We start from the raw sequence: 19,361 nt of genomic DNA on the forward strand, positions 1-19,361 counted from the left end.
ACTTGCAGTTGTGAATTTGCAGAATTTAAATGCAGAAGGCCTGAACTAGGATGCCTAAATTAAGGGTTACTAAGGGAACTAGGAATCCTAAACTAAGAAGGACACAGGATGGATTTGAAGGGCAGATGGGAAATAGAATGAATGGGGCTTTGTAGTGGGTTGGGTGTGGGAAAACAGGGAGCACATTTTTATGAATGCTAATATGATGCCATATAAGCTTTAGGACACATTGATTTTGTATTTTCAATTTAAAGCCTTTTTAATCTGGGAGATGAGTTTATCTGACTGAACGTTGCATTGGGTATAAAATACAACAACTGCACAATAACTGTTAAGTTCTTTCATTGAGGAATGTAAAACCAAACTCCCTTGTTTAAAAAAAAAAACAGCCATTTAAAAAAATTTTATTATCGTTGTTCTGGGTGGTGGTACATTGGAGTATTTTTTTTTAGCTAGAGTAACCAAGAATCTCTGAAAGCAAATCATGTTTATTAGCTTATGAGGATGACCTGGAGAATCCAAGTGAGGCATGGGGTCTGGGTATGATAAGGGAGAGAGTGTATCCCATTGTGCCCTGGAAAGAAAACAGCTAGCTCCTACTCTTTCTTCTTCAGCTGGAAGCAGATGCTCAGTTCCAATGATCTGAATCTATTGAAGTTTGCATTCATGTGTATTTTCCTGTCATTTGAGGTACTGTTTTAGTAAGTACTAATTACACCTAGTCTAATATTCTGAAAGACATTTCCAAGGTTCCTATGTCATTTGATTTGGGATTAACTTTCAAAAGTTAAAGTGATGGGCATCACTTCTTCATTAATAGAATTATTATCGTATTGGTGAAACAAATCCTTACTATCAGAATTTTCCTTCAACAAATATTTATTTAGTTCATGTTATACCATGCTGCTCTTTGAAGAGAAAGCAGAAAACTTCTCTTCTTTGAAGAGAAGTAGAAAACAAAATGAGCTTATACCCTTGCCTGTGTGGCCTTGTATTCAGGCAAAAAGAGAGTCAATATTAAGAATAAATATATGGTGTTAGAAGTCTACAAGTTCTAAAGAGAACAAAATAAAACAGGCATGGAGACATAGGAAATTTGGGAAGGAGTAACATTTAAGTAGGGTAGTTTTTCAATTTTGTGTGTGTGTGTGTGTTTTCATTTGCCTAAATTCCTGACATTGTGGACAGTGTTGCTGTTCTCTCTGAATGCAGGTGGCATCACATGGTGCTTGATTTCTCCAGCTTAGGGGTCAGAATGACCCATATTCCAGGCCCTGCTCTACGTGTAGCTGAGTGATAGCTGGCAAGTGAGCTTCCCAGAGCATACTTTAACTCATCCACAAATAAGATTTATGACTCACCTAGAATATGACACTGTCCTCCTATCCAATTTGAGCTCTGGATAGGGCATTTTTCATTAAGCAGTAAATATCACTCTTCATGGGCATTTTGTTGCTTTCCATTTCCTTATAGACAAATTTTACCTATTTACAATGTCAGTTAGGAAAAGAAAGAGATGTTTAGGAAAAGGTTTTGATATGGGAAAATATATGAGGGAAATATATATGAAATAACTGAGGAAAATATATATGAGGGAATTATGTCTATACACAAGCCTTTCATTAATGAATCATCACTTAATGCTGATTATTAACTTGCTGTCTTAAGCTTCTGAATTTGCTACTCTTAAGTTTCTAAATGAAAGATTTTTAATGTGTATAGAACAGAAATGAAAATGTCATATACTACCCAATTGGTTGACCTTTCTACAGACTGACAACTTCTCATTTTTCCAGACAAATACTCAGTACACAGTTCAGTCCATTAAGAACAGACCTCATTAACATGCATAAACTAGCAGACTGATCAGGTTATAATGCATATTTAGTGTGTGACATGTTCAGTGTAGTGTAACTACTTAGTCTTGTCATAAAAGGTGGAGTGGCCTCCCATGATCAACAAGGTGATGAGATCAATTTATTAACCTGGATAAAATCCTTATCCATAACAACTGTCATTAGAAATGACTAGCATTTCACTAATTAGCCCTCCATTTACAACCCATAAGCTGGTCACAGATGGAAAACGTTTATAAACACCCACAGATGTGTGCACAGCTGACTCTGTTATCTGCAGGAGTAGGGGACACTGATAATTGAGACTCTCATATAATATTAAACCCCCCATTTGAGCAACTTTCAATCTCCTTTCTTTTTGGACTTTTTGCCACAGCTGTTAGTGAAGTAGCAAGTTAACTAATCTAATTTCAACTTATCCTCTTACCCCTGGATGAAAGCAGGAATATGCACAGAGGTGGTCACAAGATGACTGGCAGGGGTGTGAAGATGGTATGCACAAGCTCAGCTAAACACATTGAGCAACAGAGAATTTTTGGTATTTTCAATATGTGACTAATAACCAATTTCCAATTGGGAAACCATAGCAAACCATCCACTTCAAGATGTTACAGTCAGATTCCTTGAGAGAGAAGACAACATCTTCAATTCTAGAGAAAGGATGCATATTTCTTGGTATTCTTATCCTGTTGATTATTTCTTTTCAGATACTGTTTTCTGAAATTTAACCTCAATTTTTCATTGTTAAGGTCAGCGTATCTACTTCTGTACCATGCTGATTGAAAATTAAGAAATATAGGGACAGCTACGGTAGCTCACATCTGTAATCTAAGCTACTTGGGAAGTGAAGATTGGAAAGATCACAGTTCGAGACCAGCCTAGAGGAAAAGTTAGTGAGAACTCCATTTCAACCGATAAGTTGGGCATTATTATATACAGCTATCATCCCAGCTACATTGGAGGTGTAAATAGAAGGATCACAGTCCAGACCGGTCCAGGCTAAAATGTCAACCTCTATTAGAAAAGTAAAGCAAAAAGGTCTGGAGACACAGCTGAAATGGTAGAGCATCTGCCTAGCAAGCATGAGACCCTGGGTTCAAACTCTTACTGCCAAAAAAAAAAAGAAATATGAATATATTGTAATGACCTAGAATACCACAAAGTTACTTCTTTGACTTATTTCCTTTGGCCTGAAGAATCTTAGGTCTTTCCTTCTCTTGTAGTTGTTTGTTTATTTGTTATGTTCTGGGATATAAAAGAAAAGATAGTAACTACAGAGGATCTGGAGATCAAAGAGCAGAACAGTCATTTTAACTGCAGATTAGAAGCAGTGAGAAAGAAGGGGCGGGCGTTTGGGAGAGAATGATGCACAGCAGCACAAGGTCCTGTGGTGGCAGGAGAGGCAGGAGAGGAAGAAGATGCCCACAAAGGTAGGAGGTGGTCTTGGGAAGCAACAGACTGTGCTACTGTGATGGGAGGGAAGGAGAACAGACTGAGCCCAAGAGCAGGCACATTGGTAGGATTGAAGGTAGGGAATTTTCCCCCAAGTTATTTCTGTTTTCTATCTGAAATAGAGAGGACCTCTGCTCTTGATTGGCTGTGAGGATTGAGAAAAGTGTGGAAGCATTGAAACAGGGAGACTGAGAGTTCCAACACAGGAATGCTTTTGAATGACAGTGAAATTCAAGGGAGGGGGTGACTACTAGCTCTGATCCTATGTTATTTTTCACCATGATTGCTCAGCATTTGGGGTATGGTGTCAAGAAGATGGAATTTTGGGTTTATGTGTGTTTTACTAAGGAGTCCAGAAAAGGAGTACAATGAAGGAGGCAAGTAAGATACCATACAGTGAACCATGGTCTAAACTGGTTAGGCAAGGTGGCGGGGCCACGGCTTGAAGATTTCTGTTGAGACGTAAAAGAGAAATGGGGAAATACAGGAAGTGGAGGTTCTGAATGATTGTATGACTTTATTAGAAGTAAGGCAGTTTTGGGTGACGTTAGATTCAAATTATGGCTTGTGGGTGAGTTGTTTCCTAGAGATTAGCAGTCAAGGAATTCAGAAAAATCTGGTGTTAGATTACTTGCTCACGTGAAACTGAATTTATGATGCGTGGTGGTAGAACCTGGCTTGAAGAGGAAGACTGAACCAGATGGCAAAGTCTATTCTATTTTTTTATTATTATTATTGTACTGGGGGTACATTGTGACATTTACAAAAGTTCTTATAATATATCATAGTTGAATTTACCTAGCTGAATTCACCCCCTCCATCATTCTCCCTATTCCCCCTCCTCCCATTCCTGAAATAGTTCCAACAGGTCTCATTTTTCCATTTACATACATGCGTACACAGTATTTACACCATATTTGTCCTCCTACACCCTTTCCTTATACACATACAAACACACACACACACACACACTGGTACCAGCTCCCCCAGACAGGACTTGTTTTGCCTTCCTATTCCATTTTTGTAAAAAGAAAAAAAAAATGACATTTTTTTGTTTAAAGCAGCTATATAGGGTGTTTCATTGTGACATTTTCATGTATTATAACCCAAATTGGTCCATCCCCTCTATTTTTCTCCTTTTTACCTTAGACCCTTCTTATGGTGATTTCAACAGGTGTAAAAATCTATATTCTTTCTTGTATAGAAAGTACATCAACCATATCCACCTTCTTAACTTCCTTCTTTTATCCTCCCCATCTCATGTGTGACCTCCCCTTTATGTGACCTGTTTTTCATAAGGTGGCTGTATTTGTTGTATTAGGTCTGTATTCCACATATGAGAGAAAATATGCAGCCTTTGGCTTTCTGAATCTGGTTAATTTCACTTAAGATTATGTTCTCCAGGAAGCGGGTTGTGGGGAGGTGACCCAAACAATATATAAATGTGTGAGTAAATGTAAGAAAAATAAAATTAAAACAAATTTTTTAAAAAGAAACATATATGATCATAGATAGAGGAAAAAAAAAGATTGTTCTCCAGTTCCATCCCTTTACCTGCAAATGATAAAATTCTAAATGAGAAGGTAGACTTATTCTTAAGGTCATGTTTACCCACAGGGATGGCAGTGGTGTAATCAAATGCCGTGTGTCTCAAATGACAGTGCTTCTTATCTAAGGGGAAAATGTTATAGTTAGACATAACATCAGGAGTCAGGAACAAAAAATAAGACATTCTCTTGTCTTTTACCTGCATCCCACAAACTTTAGGCCCTTAAAGTATAAATAAATTAACAACACCTAGTAGAAGGAAAAAGTGGAGATCCTCTGTTAAATTCCCAGTAAGAAGTCCATTTCAGATTAAGATGACAAGGTAAAGGGAATGTTTGCTTAAAAAGCTGAGGTTGTAAAGAGGTTGCATGTGATAATATGGCTGGAAAAAGTAAGGATCAGTAGGGTCAGTGGTGACCAAGAATGATAGTGGTGACGGTTTAGTTGGTCTCAAAGTTTTAACTTAATAGTAGCAATCACCAGCGGATAGGTTGTAAGGAATCTCTGCACAAAATCAATCTGTGTGCCACAAAATGGAAGCTGATTAGTCACAAGGCAAGGTGGTAATAAAGAACTTCATTATGATGAGCTAGCTAATGGGAAAATGGCAGACTGTCATGCTAAAAGTCATCTTGACAGGAGGCTGATTTAGGTTGGTTTCTAGGGGTGTTTGTAGAACGGTGGGTGCCTTCTCATAGGCACAGGTGATCCTAATCACTCAGTTATGGCCCCAATCACCAAACTCTGGCATGAGGGTAAATAGGAATTCTGGTCTTAGTGCCCAGCTTTAAGACAAGCTCAGAAGCCATGTGGATGGGACAAATTCTACTATTTGCAAATACTCCTTGTCTCAGAAGGGAAATGTGTCTGAGCTTCCTCGTGAGGAAGAAGTCATCTGTTAGTGACCTGCATCTTTTTTGTCAAATTCTGGGAGCAGGTATCTGGCTCCTAGTGAATTTAGGGAAACCTAAATCAGATTAACAAAGCCAAGGATCTGGATATTTCTCAATTACATAGCACCACTAGAGTAAGAAAGCTCTGAAGTGGAAGGTATGAGCTTTAGAATCAGAAAAGTATTTGTTCGTTTCTCCCCTCTGCTTTTTATCCAGTGTAGGGCTTTGAGATAATTGCTTCCTTGAGCTCCAGGTTCCCCAACTTCAAAATGAATGTGATGACAGCTACTTTGCACATGTGGAGAGAATTAGAAATTCTAGGTAAAAGCTTCCACTCAGACTTAGCACATTGGCAGGCATTCAATCCAAGTGATAGATCCTAGTGTATCTTCATATTTAGATTTTTAAATTCTTTATCTCCTAAATCCCTTACTTCCTAAATAAAACTGTTCTCAAATTTACCTTATACTAGCTTTTATTTGGGAACTTAGGTATTTATTTTGTCAACATTTTGTAGTTACAAGTATGGCAAGGGGGTGCTCTTCCATTCTTCTCTTGAGAGAATTTAGGACATTTTTGCCTCCAGTCTTTTTTTTTTTTTTCAATTGTTAATGAGTTCATTGAAAGTTCATTTGTCTTCCATTTTCATTTCTCTGTTATTTGCTGGCTTCTGAAGCACATCAATTCCTTTTTCCCCCCTACTTTCCACTCATTCAAATTTCCTTATTGTTTTCACTAACTTCTTTTCTTTCAAAAATATATTGCTGTTATTCTGATTAGAATTCTTTAATTTCTTCAATTTTTAGTAGTAATGTAATTTTTTCCATCTGGGGAAGGGATGGACAAGAAACACTATGCTTTTGGCAGAATAAGTCGTATTTCTCCTTAGAAATGAATGATACCTATAATATTTTGGACAAAAATTCATATTAGAAGTGAACTAAGAGCATGAATTTAGCTAAATCCTTTGTTTAGACAATGTTGGCAGCAGTGAATTAGGCTTTAACCAAAAAGAATCTCAATACCCAAAATGCTCATACATGAATATCCACTATTTACTCTGAGATTTTTTATCAGAGTCCTATGTTTTTAGTACAAATTAAATATTTATTCAGAAATTTAAATAAAAATGCAGGTATTAAAGAATAACCCCTTAAATTATCACTGAGAAACCACAAGTAAGTCTTAAATCTCTATGGCATCTGTGTTAAGCAATTTTCTAGCACCCTCCTTCTCTTGTGTTATGTTCATCATAGAAGAAGTCACTAATTATGGATGAAAATCACTCTTGCACTTTAAGTCCCATGGGAATAGGAACTAGGAGCTGTTTCAGTGCCTAACACTCGTTACTTACTACATATTCGTAGAGTGGAATTGAACTATAGACCTTATAGTTTTCCAACTGCTTCTTGAACAAAGCAGTTTGAATATTCTGCCAGCACCTCAAAATCAATTCATTTAAAACCTAAGTTGTCATGTTCCACATAAAACCTGATTTTCGTGTTCTCATTTTGAGTTAATGACACCACCATTTTCCCAGTCACCCAAGCTTGACACCTTCACACCGTGCCAGCTTTAATCATAGTGAAGCACTGTTTTGATTATTTCACACCTTTCAAAAATATTCCATGGCAGTTCTTCAGCCTTGAATCCAAGCTCCCACAGCCTGCCTTCCTGACCTTATTTTCCCCTTCCTCGAGTGTGCACCATATGCTGCTGTCAGAGCTTGACTGTCAGGGACCCTTGGGCCCCCTGTGGCGTTCCAGGCACTGCTTGCTGGCTCCTCAGAGCCTCAAGTTCATTTATCCAAGCTTCTCCTAAAAGAAAGTTCCTGTGAAATTACTGACACCATTCCCTAGCTCCCTCACTTTTCTGACTTTTTTATGTTGAACTAAGCATTTTCATTATCTGAAATCACTTCATTCTTTGTTCAAAAACTTTATAAGAAAAAAGCCATTGAAAAGTCTTGATTTAATTCTTCACTATTATAAAGAAATCTTAAAACAACTCTAAAACACATCCTTAATTTCAATAGTAAATAAAAATTTGCTAAGCTTAAAACTTGTCAATCTTGTTTCTCAGAGTAAGTGGAGTTGTGGATGACAAATGAAGCTTCAACCCAGAAGTGGTAGTGGTGTACCATGTCACTAACCTTGTCCTCTCTGGGTTACTCTGCCATTAAAGGGTCATAGGAATTCACTGTATGTGAGTCACATCTTGTTAAATGTCATCATTATTTCACATCTACATATGTATTTATATAGATAAGCTATTTTCTTCCTTGACATTCTCTGCTTTTGCAGCAGAAGGCATCTGTTCAGCACCCCAGACACTACATAACACCCAAGGCCAACTACAGCAACTTCTTTTTGCCAGGCAGTCAATGCTGGGTTTTTGTTTTGTTTTGTATTTTTGCTTTATTAATTTTTAGTCCAGAGAACATGCTCATCAGATTTGGCCTCTTAAATACATAGGAGACATTTTAATTATTCACCACTGGAAAAATGATTAAGTTGTTCCTTTCTTCAGTACCATGTGGTTGAGCAATTGCTAAGCTGGGAGTCAGAAAACGTGTCAAAATACATAGCTATGAGTGGTGGGAAAAGGTCTGCATACAATGATTTCAATGATTTAATAAAGATTTTTTTTCTTATTTACTATGTTTTGGAGATGGTCCATATCAATTACTTATATATGGTTCATTATTTTTTCTTATGTCAGCATATTCTACTCTATGGATATCATAATGTACTTATTCATCATATATTTGGGCATTTAGATTGTTTCCAGGCTCTTGTTGTTATAAACAATATTGTAATACACACTATTACATATACCTTTGCTCACATGTAATTATATATGTAGGATAATTTTCTTAGAGAAAAAATTTACATATGGTATACACAATCTTATTTCTGAGAAGCAAAGCTAAATTACCTTCCAAAGAGTTTGCATTGTTTTTTTCACTTCTGCAAAGTAAAAATTTTACTTCAGTGACCTGCTTTCCCAAGCATTCACTAATACTGATTTGTTCTAATATTTCATTATTGTTATGCTGATAGAAGACAATGATCTCCATTGATTTGTGGTTATGCTTGCCACAGCTCCAGGCATATTCAAGATCGGAAGAAGAGGATGGCAGTCATAACTGCCACCATTCCAGTCCATATTTAGGATGGCAAGACGAAGGAGAATGGTTATCAGTATTTACCATTTATGCCTGGAAACCTGGCAGTGCACTTTATTGGACAGTAATACATCACATGGCCACTCTAGCTTTGGTGAAAGGGAGCCTCAGGAAGTACAGTTTTAGCTCTTCCAGCCTCTGTAATCAGCCAATCAGCAATGTGTGCCATCGTAGTGAACAAGAATAGTCACAATATTTAATGCAGTAATAGCCTATAGGTATTAAACCTTAGCATGTGAGAGGCACAGTCTTAGTGCTTTATACATATGAATTCACTGAATCCTCACAATAGAGTTTTGATCTGAGGAGGCACAAAGAGATAAAGATGATCTTTAAGGGATACTCAGCTGGTAAGAATAAGACTAAGATTCAATCCTGTGAATTTGACTCATTGTTTTTGCTCTTAACTGCTCTTTTTGTGGGAAGGGGAGCCTTTCTTTGTAAAATGTTTTCATTGTTTACTTGTAACTTATAACAAGAGCTACCTCTCAAGTTTTACAAATAATCAAGAATGGGAGAAAAAATAGAAATATTAAATATTTTTCCCACAAAATTCTACTTCTTATGGTTGAGCTAGTTACTTAATTGCAGTATGAAAAGAACTGTCTTATTATTTTATCAGTTACATCCCAAAAAAAACTGGCTTTCTTTAACTCCCTTGAATCAAATAAATTTTCAGTTCACTTTTGGATTAAAACAAGTACAGACTGTGTATTAAGCTATTGCGTTTTGCTATCTGGTTTAAGTAGTATTTTGAACTTTGTTCTAGATGATTAAAGACTGAACTAGGTTACTAAGAAAATACATATAATGTGTTTCTGAAAAGCTTTGTAACCAGCAGCAGAGAACTGTAATTCATGTAACTACATTACAGCAACACTAATATAGTATAGTTTTATTTTGTTTTGAGTGATTGAGTTTGTGTTAAATTTGAGCCTATGAATTCATTAACTACATACTTTGAATAGTTCTTTAAGGAGACTGGGCTTTTCCTCCCTAGTCTCACTCCAGATTCTGGGTTGTTATCTTTATATTACTTACTACTGCTAAAATATAAAACGTGGGTAGGTTAGGAGACAACGGGAAGTAAAAGAAGGTGCTACAAAAGCTCAGGCTAAGTAAACAGTGGAAAATGGTCAGAAGTTTAGAATTGCTTCCCAAAATCTCCTCTGCATGTTAGTTTTCCTTGTGATTTACCCTCATTGCTCTTTTCTGCATGCTGTCCTTAAGAGAGCTCATACTCTACTGTAATACCGATAATCACTACAACAAAACTAACATTGTTTAGCTCTTCCTATGTGCTAGGCACTCTGCTGAGCATTGTGCATGATTTAATCCCTCAATAACTTTGTGAAGTAGATGCTATCCTTTCCATTATGAAGTCAAAGAGGGGGAAAATGAAGGTTAAGACAGTTTAAGTAATTTGCTAAAAGCCAGTATTCAAATCTAAGTTGTTTTTGTTCAAAACCTGCTTTCTCTTTTCAAAACCACTTCACTATGCTTACATTTTTTTCTGTCGTTTCAGGTATAACCTATGTGCTTCCAGGTTACATCTATTAGTATAAACGGTTTCTGCCCCCCCCCACACACTTTAAAGCTGTGAATCCATTAGCCTTCTAGACAGCATTAATTGGATGAAGTTGGATACCTCATGGCATCTCAGCTTACCACATCCAAAATTGAGTTCCTCTCTAGGTTCAGTCCATTCTGCCACCAAAGATACTTCTGTATCACCACACGTCTAAATGGCCAAGCTGGATACTTGGGAATCAGCCTCAACTTTGTTTCTTTATAATACTCCTGTCAGTGTACCTCAGGGTTTTTTATTTCTCCTCCTTTCTCTTTTCCATTGTTATCATTTCCGCTCCTTATTTGGGCTCTATGATGTCATATTGCCTATAATTAAATTACTAAACATGCCTTTCCTTGTTTGCCTTGCCCTCAGTCTTTATTTCTAAAGTAGAAATTTGATCATTTTGCTTGCTAACTTAAGGTGTGTTAATGTTTCCCATAAAGAAAAAAATCCAAACTCCATAGCATAGTATATTCAGCTCTTGGTATGTTGACCCTTGCCTAGCTCTTCAGTTTCACCTCTCTGCTACCCTGCTCTCTATTCCTACTCACATCAGAGTTCTCCTAGATGTTTCCTGTTCCTCCAGAAATGATGCCTTGTATAGCTAACAGCACTAGCCACACCTTCAATCTTCTAGCAGCTCTGCCACTCTCAAAGCTATTCTTTAAGAGACGGGTATCCAGGAAGCCTTCCGGGCCTACTCTCCTTCCCCTGCCTCATTCTAGGTGTCCGTTTGCCACCACATGCTTGGTGTCTCTGACAGTTTTCAACACGTTGTGTTATACCGTTTGTTTCCTATCTTCCTCCCTTTCCAAGATGTAGGCACCTCAAGTCTCCTTTACCTTTTTAAGAATTAAAAAAACAAAAATTCTTTGTATGTATTAATGTAATATCTTCAGATTCCTAAATTAATATGCTTATAGTATAATAAAATATCTTCTCTGTCATTCCTTACAACTGTTTTTACTTCTCAAAGCAGTCACTTTTAATTTTTAGTTATTTCTTATGGTATTTATCTGTTCCCTATTTCTGCATAATATGCTCTTAGTAATTTTTCATTTTAGACATTACACAGTTCCTGATAAGTGGTTGAAAATTTAGTTCCTCTATGCCCACTTTGTGTATTCCTCCTCCTTTACCCTGTTCTTTCATTTCAATATTACAATTGATGGTCAGAAGAATAGCCAGTGTTTAGAAAATTGCTAAGTGTAAATGTTCCTTATTCATGTCTTAGTATATTTTTGCTGCCATCACAAAAGCACCTTATATTGGCTAATTTATGAACAACAGAAGTGTATTGGCTCATGGTTCTGGCGATTGAGATGTCCAAGACCATGGCATCAGTAAATTCAGTGTTTGGGAAGGGATCATTTCTCTACTGTCTAGATGGCACCTTGTTGCTATGTCCTTACATGGCAGAAGAGATGAATGGCTCCCTGGTACCTCTTTTATAAAGGCTCTAATCCCATTATGAGAACTCCCCCCCATGACCTAATCACCTCATAAAGACTCTACCTACTAATGCTATCACATTCAAGATTAAATTCTAATTTAATCTGAGGTTACATGAGGTTATACCAACATTCAGACCATAACATTTCCTATTACAATATTGTCATTTTTAGTTTAATACAAACCTTTTAAATTTACTCGGGAATGCTGTATACCTGTTAATATTTCTTCTAATCTCTTAATAGATGTATGAAAACATCAGTAGCTGGTTTTACAAGTAGCCTAGCATCAGCTTTGCTATCAGTTCTTGGGCCACTGTCCTCTCCTAGAGACCACTTCCTTCAGGTGATCTCAAACAGCTGCTTTGGGTCTGGGGCCTGGGAATTCCTTTTGCCACCTTGCTTTTTTGTCTCCCCCCTTTTTCCTGATCTCATATATTCCTCTTTCTCACTTTCTCCCCTTTTTTGCAGTAGCACACCATATTAGTCAGGTTTCCATTGCTGAGACCAAATAACTGAGGAAAACAAAGGGAGAAATACTTGTTTGCGCTCACAGTTTTAGAAGTGTCAGTCCATGCTCGTGTAGCTCTGGTGTTTCCAGGCCATGACGAGTAAAGATGCTTCCTCATGGAGGCCAGGAGTCAGAGATGGAGGAAATGGCTGGGGACAGACACCACCCCCAAGAATATGCCCCCAAGGACCCACTCCTCCCAAGTTTCTGTCACCTTCCAATAGCCCATCAAATAATAAACCCATCAGTGGACTAATCCATTGATAAAGTTAGAGGCCTCTTGATCCAATCACTTCCCCAAAAGCAGGGGAACATTTTAGATCCAAACCATGACACATATCTTCTAGTGTCTTTCTAAGCAATGTACAAATAAACATCTCTCTGAAAAATGTCTATTTTCTATCCTCATTTATTGGCAGCAACTTATTTCTTTGTTGGAAATAGTTTCTCCACTGGAAATATGGCTCGAGTGATAGACCACATGCCTAGCAAACATGTGGCGCTGAGTTCAAGTCCCAGTGCTGCCCAAAAAAATGCAGTTTGACCCTAAAAAGGCCAACTATTTGGAGTGGCTCAAGCTGTAAGAGTGCTGGCGTAGCAAGTATGAGGCCCTGAGTTCTACACCCAGTGCCACCAAAAAAAAAAAAAAATTGTTTCAGAATTTGAAAAATATTTCCTTTCTTTTGGAATTCAGTGTGCTATTTAAAAAAATCCAATCCCATTTTGATTTCTTTCCATTTATCCCCTGTTTTGGTTTGTTTGCCTGTTTATAGCTTTCTGGAAATTTTTAGAATCTTCTTTGTATTCTTAGTCATCTGAAATTTCATTGTTGTACCTTACCTGAAAAAAATGGAGTAAGTTTTTTCCCTACCCTTATGTTAGGTGGCTCCCAAGAGGCTGCCTCTTCTGATTTGGTTACATGCACTTCTAGAGCACCACAGGCTCCTGGGAGGGGAGGATAGAGCCTGATTCTGGTGTTAGGAGCCTTTCTTGGGTTCTGGCTCATAGTGCCAAATGATTCTTTTTGTAATATGAGAATGTTCAAAAATATTACTCATTTTTCATCTGAATTTGATAAAACTAACATGTCCAAAAGAAGTTCATTCTTTTCCAACCTTTGTCCCCCACCAAAATCAGTGTTACTTAAAAAATGTTCCCATATTTTGTCTTCCTCCACCATAGGCCTCAAAGACCTCAGGAATGTTTTTAGCAGCTCCACCCTCTTCCTGTCCTAATATCCATTTCCCTTAACACTACAATTTTTAAAATACCATTTACAAATTAAATAAAGTGATACGTTATTCAGGCATACTAAGGCTTTGAATATTGCAGGTAATCTGTTTTTAAAGAGTTTTCACAGCAAGAGAGAGGCTATAAATATTTTGAATATAAATTGACTTGTGGTTAGAGAAGTTGAATTCTAGTCTACAATAAAAAATGGCTAATTTTCATTTCTCCGGTTTGTAATAGAACAATGTAAATGAAAACAGTTTACACACTTCATTATAAATCTTTTGTTTTTATTCATAGTTTTTTGCCTTTGTACCTGCTTTTCCCTTCAGCTAAAAATGTTCTTCTCTCCCCAGTCCCTGCAATGGCAAACTCCTATTTATTCTTTAGGTCATCATTCACTACTTAGTATAGTAACTCAGCTATATCCCTGTGACATCTATCACACTTTTATGCATCTGAGAGCAGAAGAGATTTCTTGTTAACCTATGGGACCTAGCTATCTTTAGTGTGAAGTAAAGTCCTAGCACACAGAACCACGTGCCAGGTCATACTACCACGTGCCAGGTCATACTATGTTAGGTGAATGTACTAAATGCACTTTTGATGTTGGGGATCGTCTTCCTGATATACCCCGATCTTACACATTAGTTTTTTTTTTCAATAGAAATAGAATCTATTGTACTTGAAGTCAGAGTTCCCCATAAAACGGTGCTGTTCATGGTTTTGCTCTTAACTAAGGCAAAAGCAAATATACTATAGAAGGCTTAATTTGTAATATACTTATCTAAACACTGCTTGAAACATTTAATAATAAGCAGATATTTCATAAAATTCTTATTGTTCACTATAGAGTTCACTTATGATTTTATTTCCATATGTTTTATGTCACTTAGAAATTTACCAAAGACTTTAATTTGTATTATCTCATTTGATCGCCTCATTAGCTCCAGACAGGTCCTTTCTCTATTGCATGTCAGGAATGATTATGTAAATATGCAGTGTCACTCATGGACTTAATTGAGAGGCTGGGCGATAATACAAGTGATAGATTTCCATCACCATCATGTGTATGGGTGTAAAGTCTAAGAAAAGCCATCAACTCTGGAGAACAAGAGCAGAAATCAGGTCTGTTCCAGGTAGAGTATGAGGGGTGGAATATAGAATGTCTATGGAGAATCATAGATAATTGCTTTTAGCTGAAGAATAGGTTGTGGTGTTTGTAAGAACAAGATAAGCTTGAGAAAGCAACTGGAATCATGAAAGGAGTGAAAAAGGTGGGACTTTGTAGAGTGAGAATTGAGAGAGACTGAAAATTTGTGACTAGGGAATTGAGCATCAAAATTCTGCTTTAGGACTTACTAATAATGATTAGGATGGATTAGATTTAGAGAGAAACTAGAACCAACATGACCATCTGGGCAACTGTGTAGTATTCCAGTTGAAAAACTTATCCTTTGTGTGCAACTGCCTGAACAGTTGCAAGAGGGATACTGTGAAATTTTAGTCAACAAAATTTGGAACCTAATGAGATGGATGAGACAAGGAAAAAGCAAAAGCAAATCAATGTTGTTGATGATGGTGGAGGGAATGGAATGTTCTATCACCAGTACTTCCCTGACTTCTTATCCATCTGTAACTTTTTAGTCTTCTGTATGGTTAGTTCTTCCAGCTCACCATCTTTGACCCTTACTTACTTAATTTACTCAGCATATATTTCTTTAACACTTTCTATGTAATATTCGCATTTTGCTAAGTATTAAAGACAAATGAAGTAAATAACCCCTGCCCTCCATGAGCTCATAGTCTAATGGTAAAAACAGTACAATATTGTAAAGAATTTGTTGCTCTGTGTACTCCATGCCACTTGGACATAGATAAGCACCCAATTTGGCCCACATAGATCAGGAGACAATTCCATTCTCTGTTTTGAAAGAGAGGTAGATACTAACTTGTGAAGAATGTGAGAAAAATGCCCTGTGTATAAGTTGCTTAATGAGCCAAAACATGTCAGTATCTCCTGAGAACAATGGGATTTCTTCTCTTTTGCAAGAAAGCATGAGATTTTAAATTTTTATTTTTAAAGTATTTTCTTATACTAGTGAGATATAGTAAATATTTGGTATTACCTGAAGTTCTTTTTAGGAAAAATATAGTTAAGTTTGAATGTAAATTTTCAAAGACAGCTAGGTAGTTACTGTCTGAAATATTTTAAGTATTTTAATTAAAATAGCCATCAAGCCACTTTAGAATTAAATTTATGTGTAAATTAACAACCTCTAAATTCTCTATCTCCCACCTTTTTTGATAGCACCTACAAGATTTAGTGCTTTTCTAAAAATATGATATAGAACCAGATGGAAAAGCAGCTGATACACATTTATATTTATATATCTGTTTATAAACTGTAAGTGAGTGTGTTATTTGTACTCTACTGTATTCACTTGTCAACAATTCTCTATAAAGGGATTGTCTCAAAAAGGAAAACAAAAAGCAGTACTAAGAAGTGCTTAGGAAAATAGTGTTCCTTTATTTTAGATATAGTGTTATTCCAGCCATACAGTTTTATACAGAATGCATGCAAATAACCTCTTTTGGAGGGACAAAAAATTTCTTGATCTTCCCTTGAATTTGGGTTAGACAAGTACTTTCTTTGAATATTTTCCCCTGCTTTCTGTGGGTAATATTCAGCACCAATAGCTATAACTATCTGTAAATATTATAAAAATAATCTATAATTTGTAGGCAAACTTTCCTCTATACCTGCATCCTTTGTTAATTGTATACGGAATGCTAATTTAACATAATCATAAGTAGAACGCAGTCTTTAAGATTTTGAGAGCCTCTTTGGTTTCTATTTTACTGTAGAAGGTGACTTTTCATACATTCTGTAAAAGTTTGTAGTAACTGTTCTGTGTCACCTCAAATCAGGGAAAAATTATCCCCTGATAGGAAAAAATGGCTGGGAACATGTTCGTGAAAGTTAGCATGGAAATCTAATTTTGTGCATTAAGTGTGGACAGCCAGAATTTCAATAACCACAACAGAAACACGGTCCCACACCTGGTCAGTTTTAGAATAGAAGCTGATGCCTTTAAAAATAGCTCACTTCTACAGGGAAATGTGATTTATGGTAATCCAAGATACAGATATGACCAGAACCACATTCCATTTAAAGTTATTATGCCATTGAACTATAAAAACAGTGCTTTGAACTGAATCAGTGGAACTCAGTCCTCTTTAGTAGACAGTAACACAAGCACTAATGAGACAGATTTCACTAAAAGATAGTTGGTTTATAAGAGAGTTGTAGTCCTTTTTTATTTTTAAATTGCTGGCTTAGTCCTGGTACCTAGTCTTTCTCCTCTGTACCATCACCATCACCAGTTTTCTACATATGCTTTGACATTGCTGTGGTAACCCTGAGGGCTGATGGAATTCCCTGTATCTCTCTTCACAGAGGGTGATGAGACAGGAGTGATGGATAGTCTGCTGGAGGCCTTGCAGTCGGGGGCTGCCTTCCGAGACAGAAGAAAAAGGACACCGAAGCCTAAAGGTGAACATGATACTGTTTCATATTACTTTCGAGGGAACTGTCACAGAGAAGAGCACTTTTTTAAAAAAATTTCTAATTCTTTTAAAGTCGTGTGTCAAGAATGCAGTGCTGTGGGCAACAACTCTTAGAAGTTTCATAAGTTTGCTTAATCCCTTGCAAAGACAAATGTCAGAGAGAGATACATTCCAGTTGGCTGATGTCAGTAGCACATTACCAAATCAATGCACTGAACTTAGAAAATCCTGATTAGCGTGACAAGTCTCTTCTAAAGAACCATATGTACCTTGTCCCAGTAGAGTTTACAGTAGCATAATTAAATAGGAAGTAAAAGTCATAACATTACTGCTTCAAGTATTTCAGGGTATTGAAGCATTGCTTTGCCTCCAGAAATACTTAACCTTGGGGGAAATGAAAGTATGTAATACTGTTATACTTCTTGAGATGAACAGACCTCTATATTAAGTTTCTTTTATATTTTTTTTGACAGATATTCGGCAAAGTCTCAGTCCACTGTCTCAGAGGCCTGTTCTGAAAGTTTGTAACCATGGTAATAAACCGTATTCATAAATTGCACATTTTTCTTATCTTATTCATCTGTGATTTTAGCAGGCTGCTGTGAAGTTCTCAAGTTTCAGTGTAACCAAACTAGTAAAAATATGTAGATATACGTGTTTGCTATGAGATTGTGCGCTGGTGTTTCCCGTGTTACATTTTTGCCTTGTGGTCGTTTCTAGGGTTCTTCTTTTCAGGTCTCAGTGGGTATTTTTCATTATTATTATTATTGGAAGAGATCACATATTTCTGATTAGTATTGTACCATTTCGAAAGTAATGTGATCTCATAATACCATTTTTAAATAGTGGATTTACTGTACATCAAGATATAATTTGAAATGAAATCATTCCCTGTTTTACTCTGTAGATATGTTAGCACCATTAGAAATACTTTGACTTTCATTTTGGCAAAATCTTTGTAAATACAGGTGAGCTACCTTGTGATATTACTGGGTAAGGATATGCTTTAAAAAAAAAAAAGATGAATTAACTTCATGTCTGTTATTTATCTAAGACCGACTTCTTTAAAAAGAAAAGAAATGCCTTGCCAATCTGATATGCCCATCTGCATGGCGCCCTCTCCTCAGTTCAAGGGACCATTTGTTGATTGGCTTTTATTCATTTTGGTTCCCTCTCCCTCCTATGTAATGGGATCTGCTCACTTCCCATGATCAAAAATGCATTCATCCTTTGTGGGTGTCATTTATTTAGAATGAGGTATTCATCAAAGTTTGCCATCTTTGTAAATTGAGAAAACACTTGACAGATTTGATCCAAGGGTTTTTTGGCTGCTAATGAGTTCATTTCTAGAAGTATTAATGTGTGACTGAGAGGAAATTTTGTTCCATCTTTCTAGATAACCTAAAACAATTAATGAAGCAAGTAAGAAAACCAGAAGAATGCAGTGATTTCTTAGTAGCTATGTGGATCCTTACTGCCACAGGCAAAGGGTAGTAGATGCTTAATAAGTGACAGAAAAGATGAACATCTTCCACACTATTTTAAATAGCTCTTTCTGACTTTCTTCAGAATGCCTCTCTGTTTCTTTTGGTTTTCCTGTTTTAACAATAGGAAAAAATAATTGTAATAAGTCAGGAAAGTTAACTATGGATAATTAAGTAATTCTTAGCTATGGGTTTATGATTTGAAGTCATGGTGACATACTAAATTATAATAAAAGTGTAGAGGATAGTGCTATTCTGGACCTTAGAGATTATTTTGTTTAGTAGGCAAGGAAAAGGAAATTCAGAGAGGCTGAAATCTGTCCAAGAGTACACAGCTAGTGCCACAACTGTGACCATATACAGTTCTCTAATTCCTAGTGCGCTTCTTTTTTTTAACTACATAAAGGCACTTTGATTTTTTAAAGATAAACAACTCAGCCCCCATTTTAACTCATTAAAGAATACAGCCAAACACAATGGTTATTATATGGCTATAATGGCATTCTGTGCTTAATTAAAAATAAATATTTTAGATATAATTCAGGGGAAATCTATTTAAGATAACTGTTACACCAGCCTTAAGGAGTGCAGTCCTTCTGTGACTGT

At 36.5% G+C, this 19,361-nt stretch overlaps 1 protein-coding gene across 5 annotated transcripts in view; it reads left to right on the top strand.

The window, feature by feature from the left end:
• Positions 1-19,361, top strand: part of Diaph3 (diaphanous related formin 3) — a 492,745-nt gene that overhangs the window by 362,059 nt on the left and 111,325 nt on the right. For all 5 annotated transcript variants that reach the window (XR_012436212.1, XM_074043284.1, XM_074043286.1 and 2 more), the window contains 2 exons: positions 17,162-17,257; positions 17,745-17,804. Coding sequence is in view for 4 of the 5 variants with exons in the window: in XM_074043284.1 (XP_073899385.1) it covers positions 17,162-17,257; positions 17,745-17,804 (156 nt within the window). In the remaining variant the exon portion in view is untranslated. The remainder of the gene's footprint in view (positions 1-17,161; positions 17,258-17,744; positions 17,805-19,361) is intronic.

Source organism: Castor canadensis, chromosome 10, assembly GCF_047511655.1.
Source record: "Castor canadensis chromosome 10, mCasCan1.hap1v2, whole genome shotgun sequence".
Taxonomy (NCBI): Eukaryota; Metazoa; Chordata; class Mammalia; order Rodentia; family Castoridae; genus Castor; species Castor canadensis.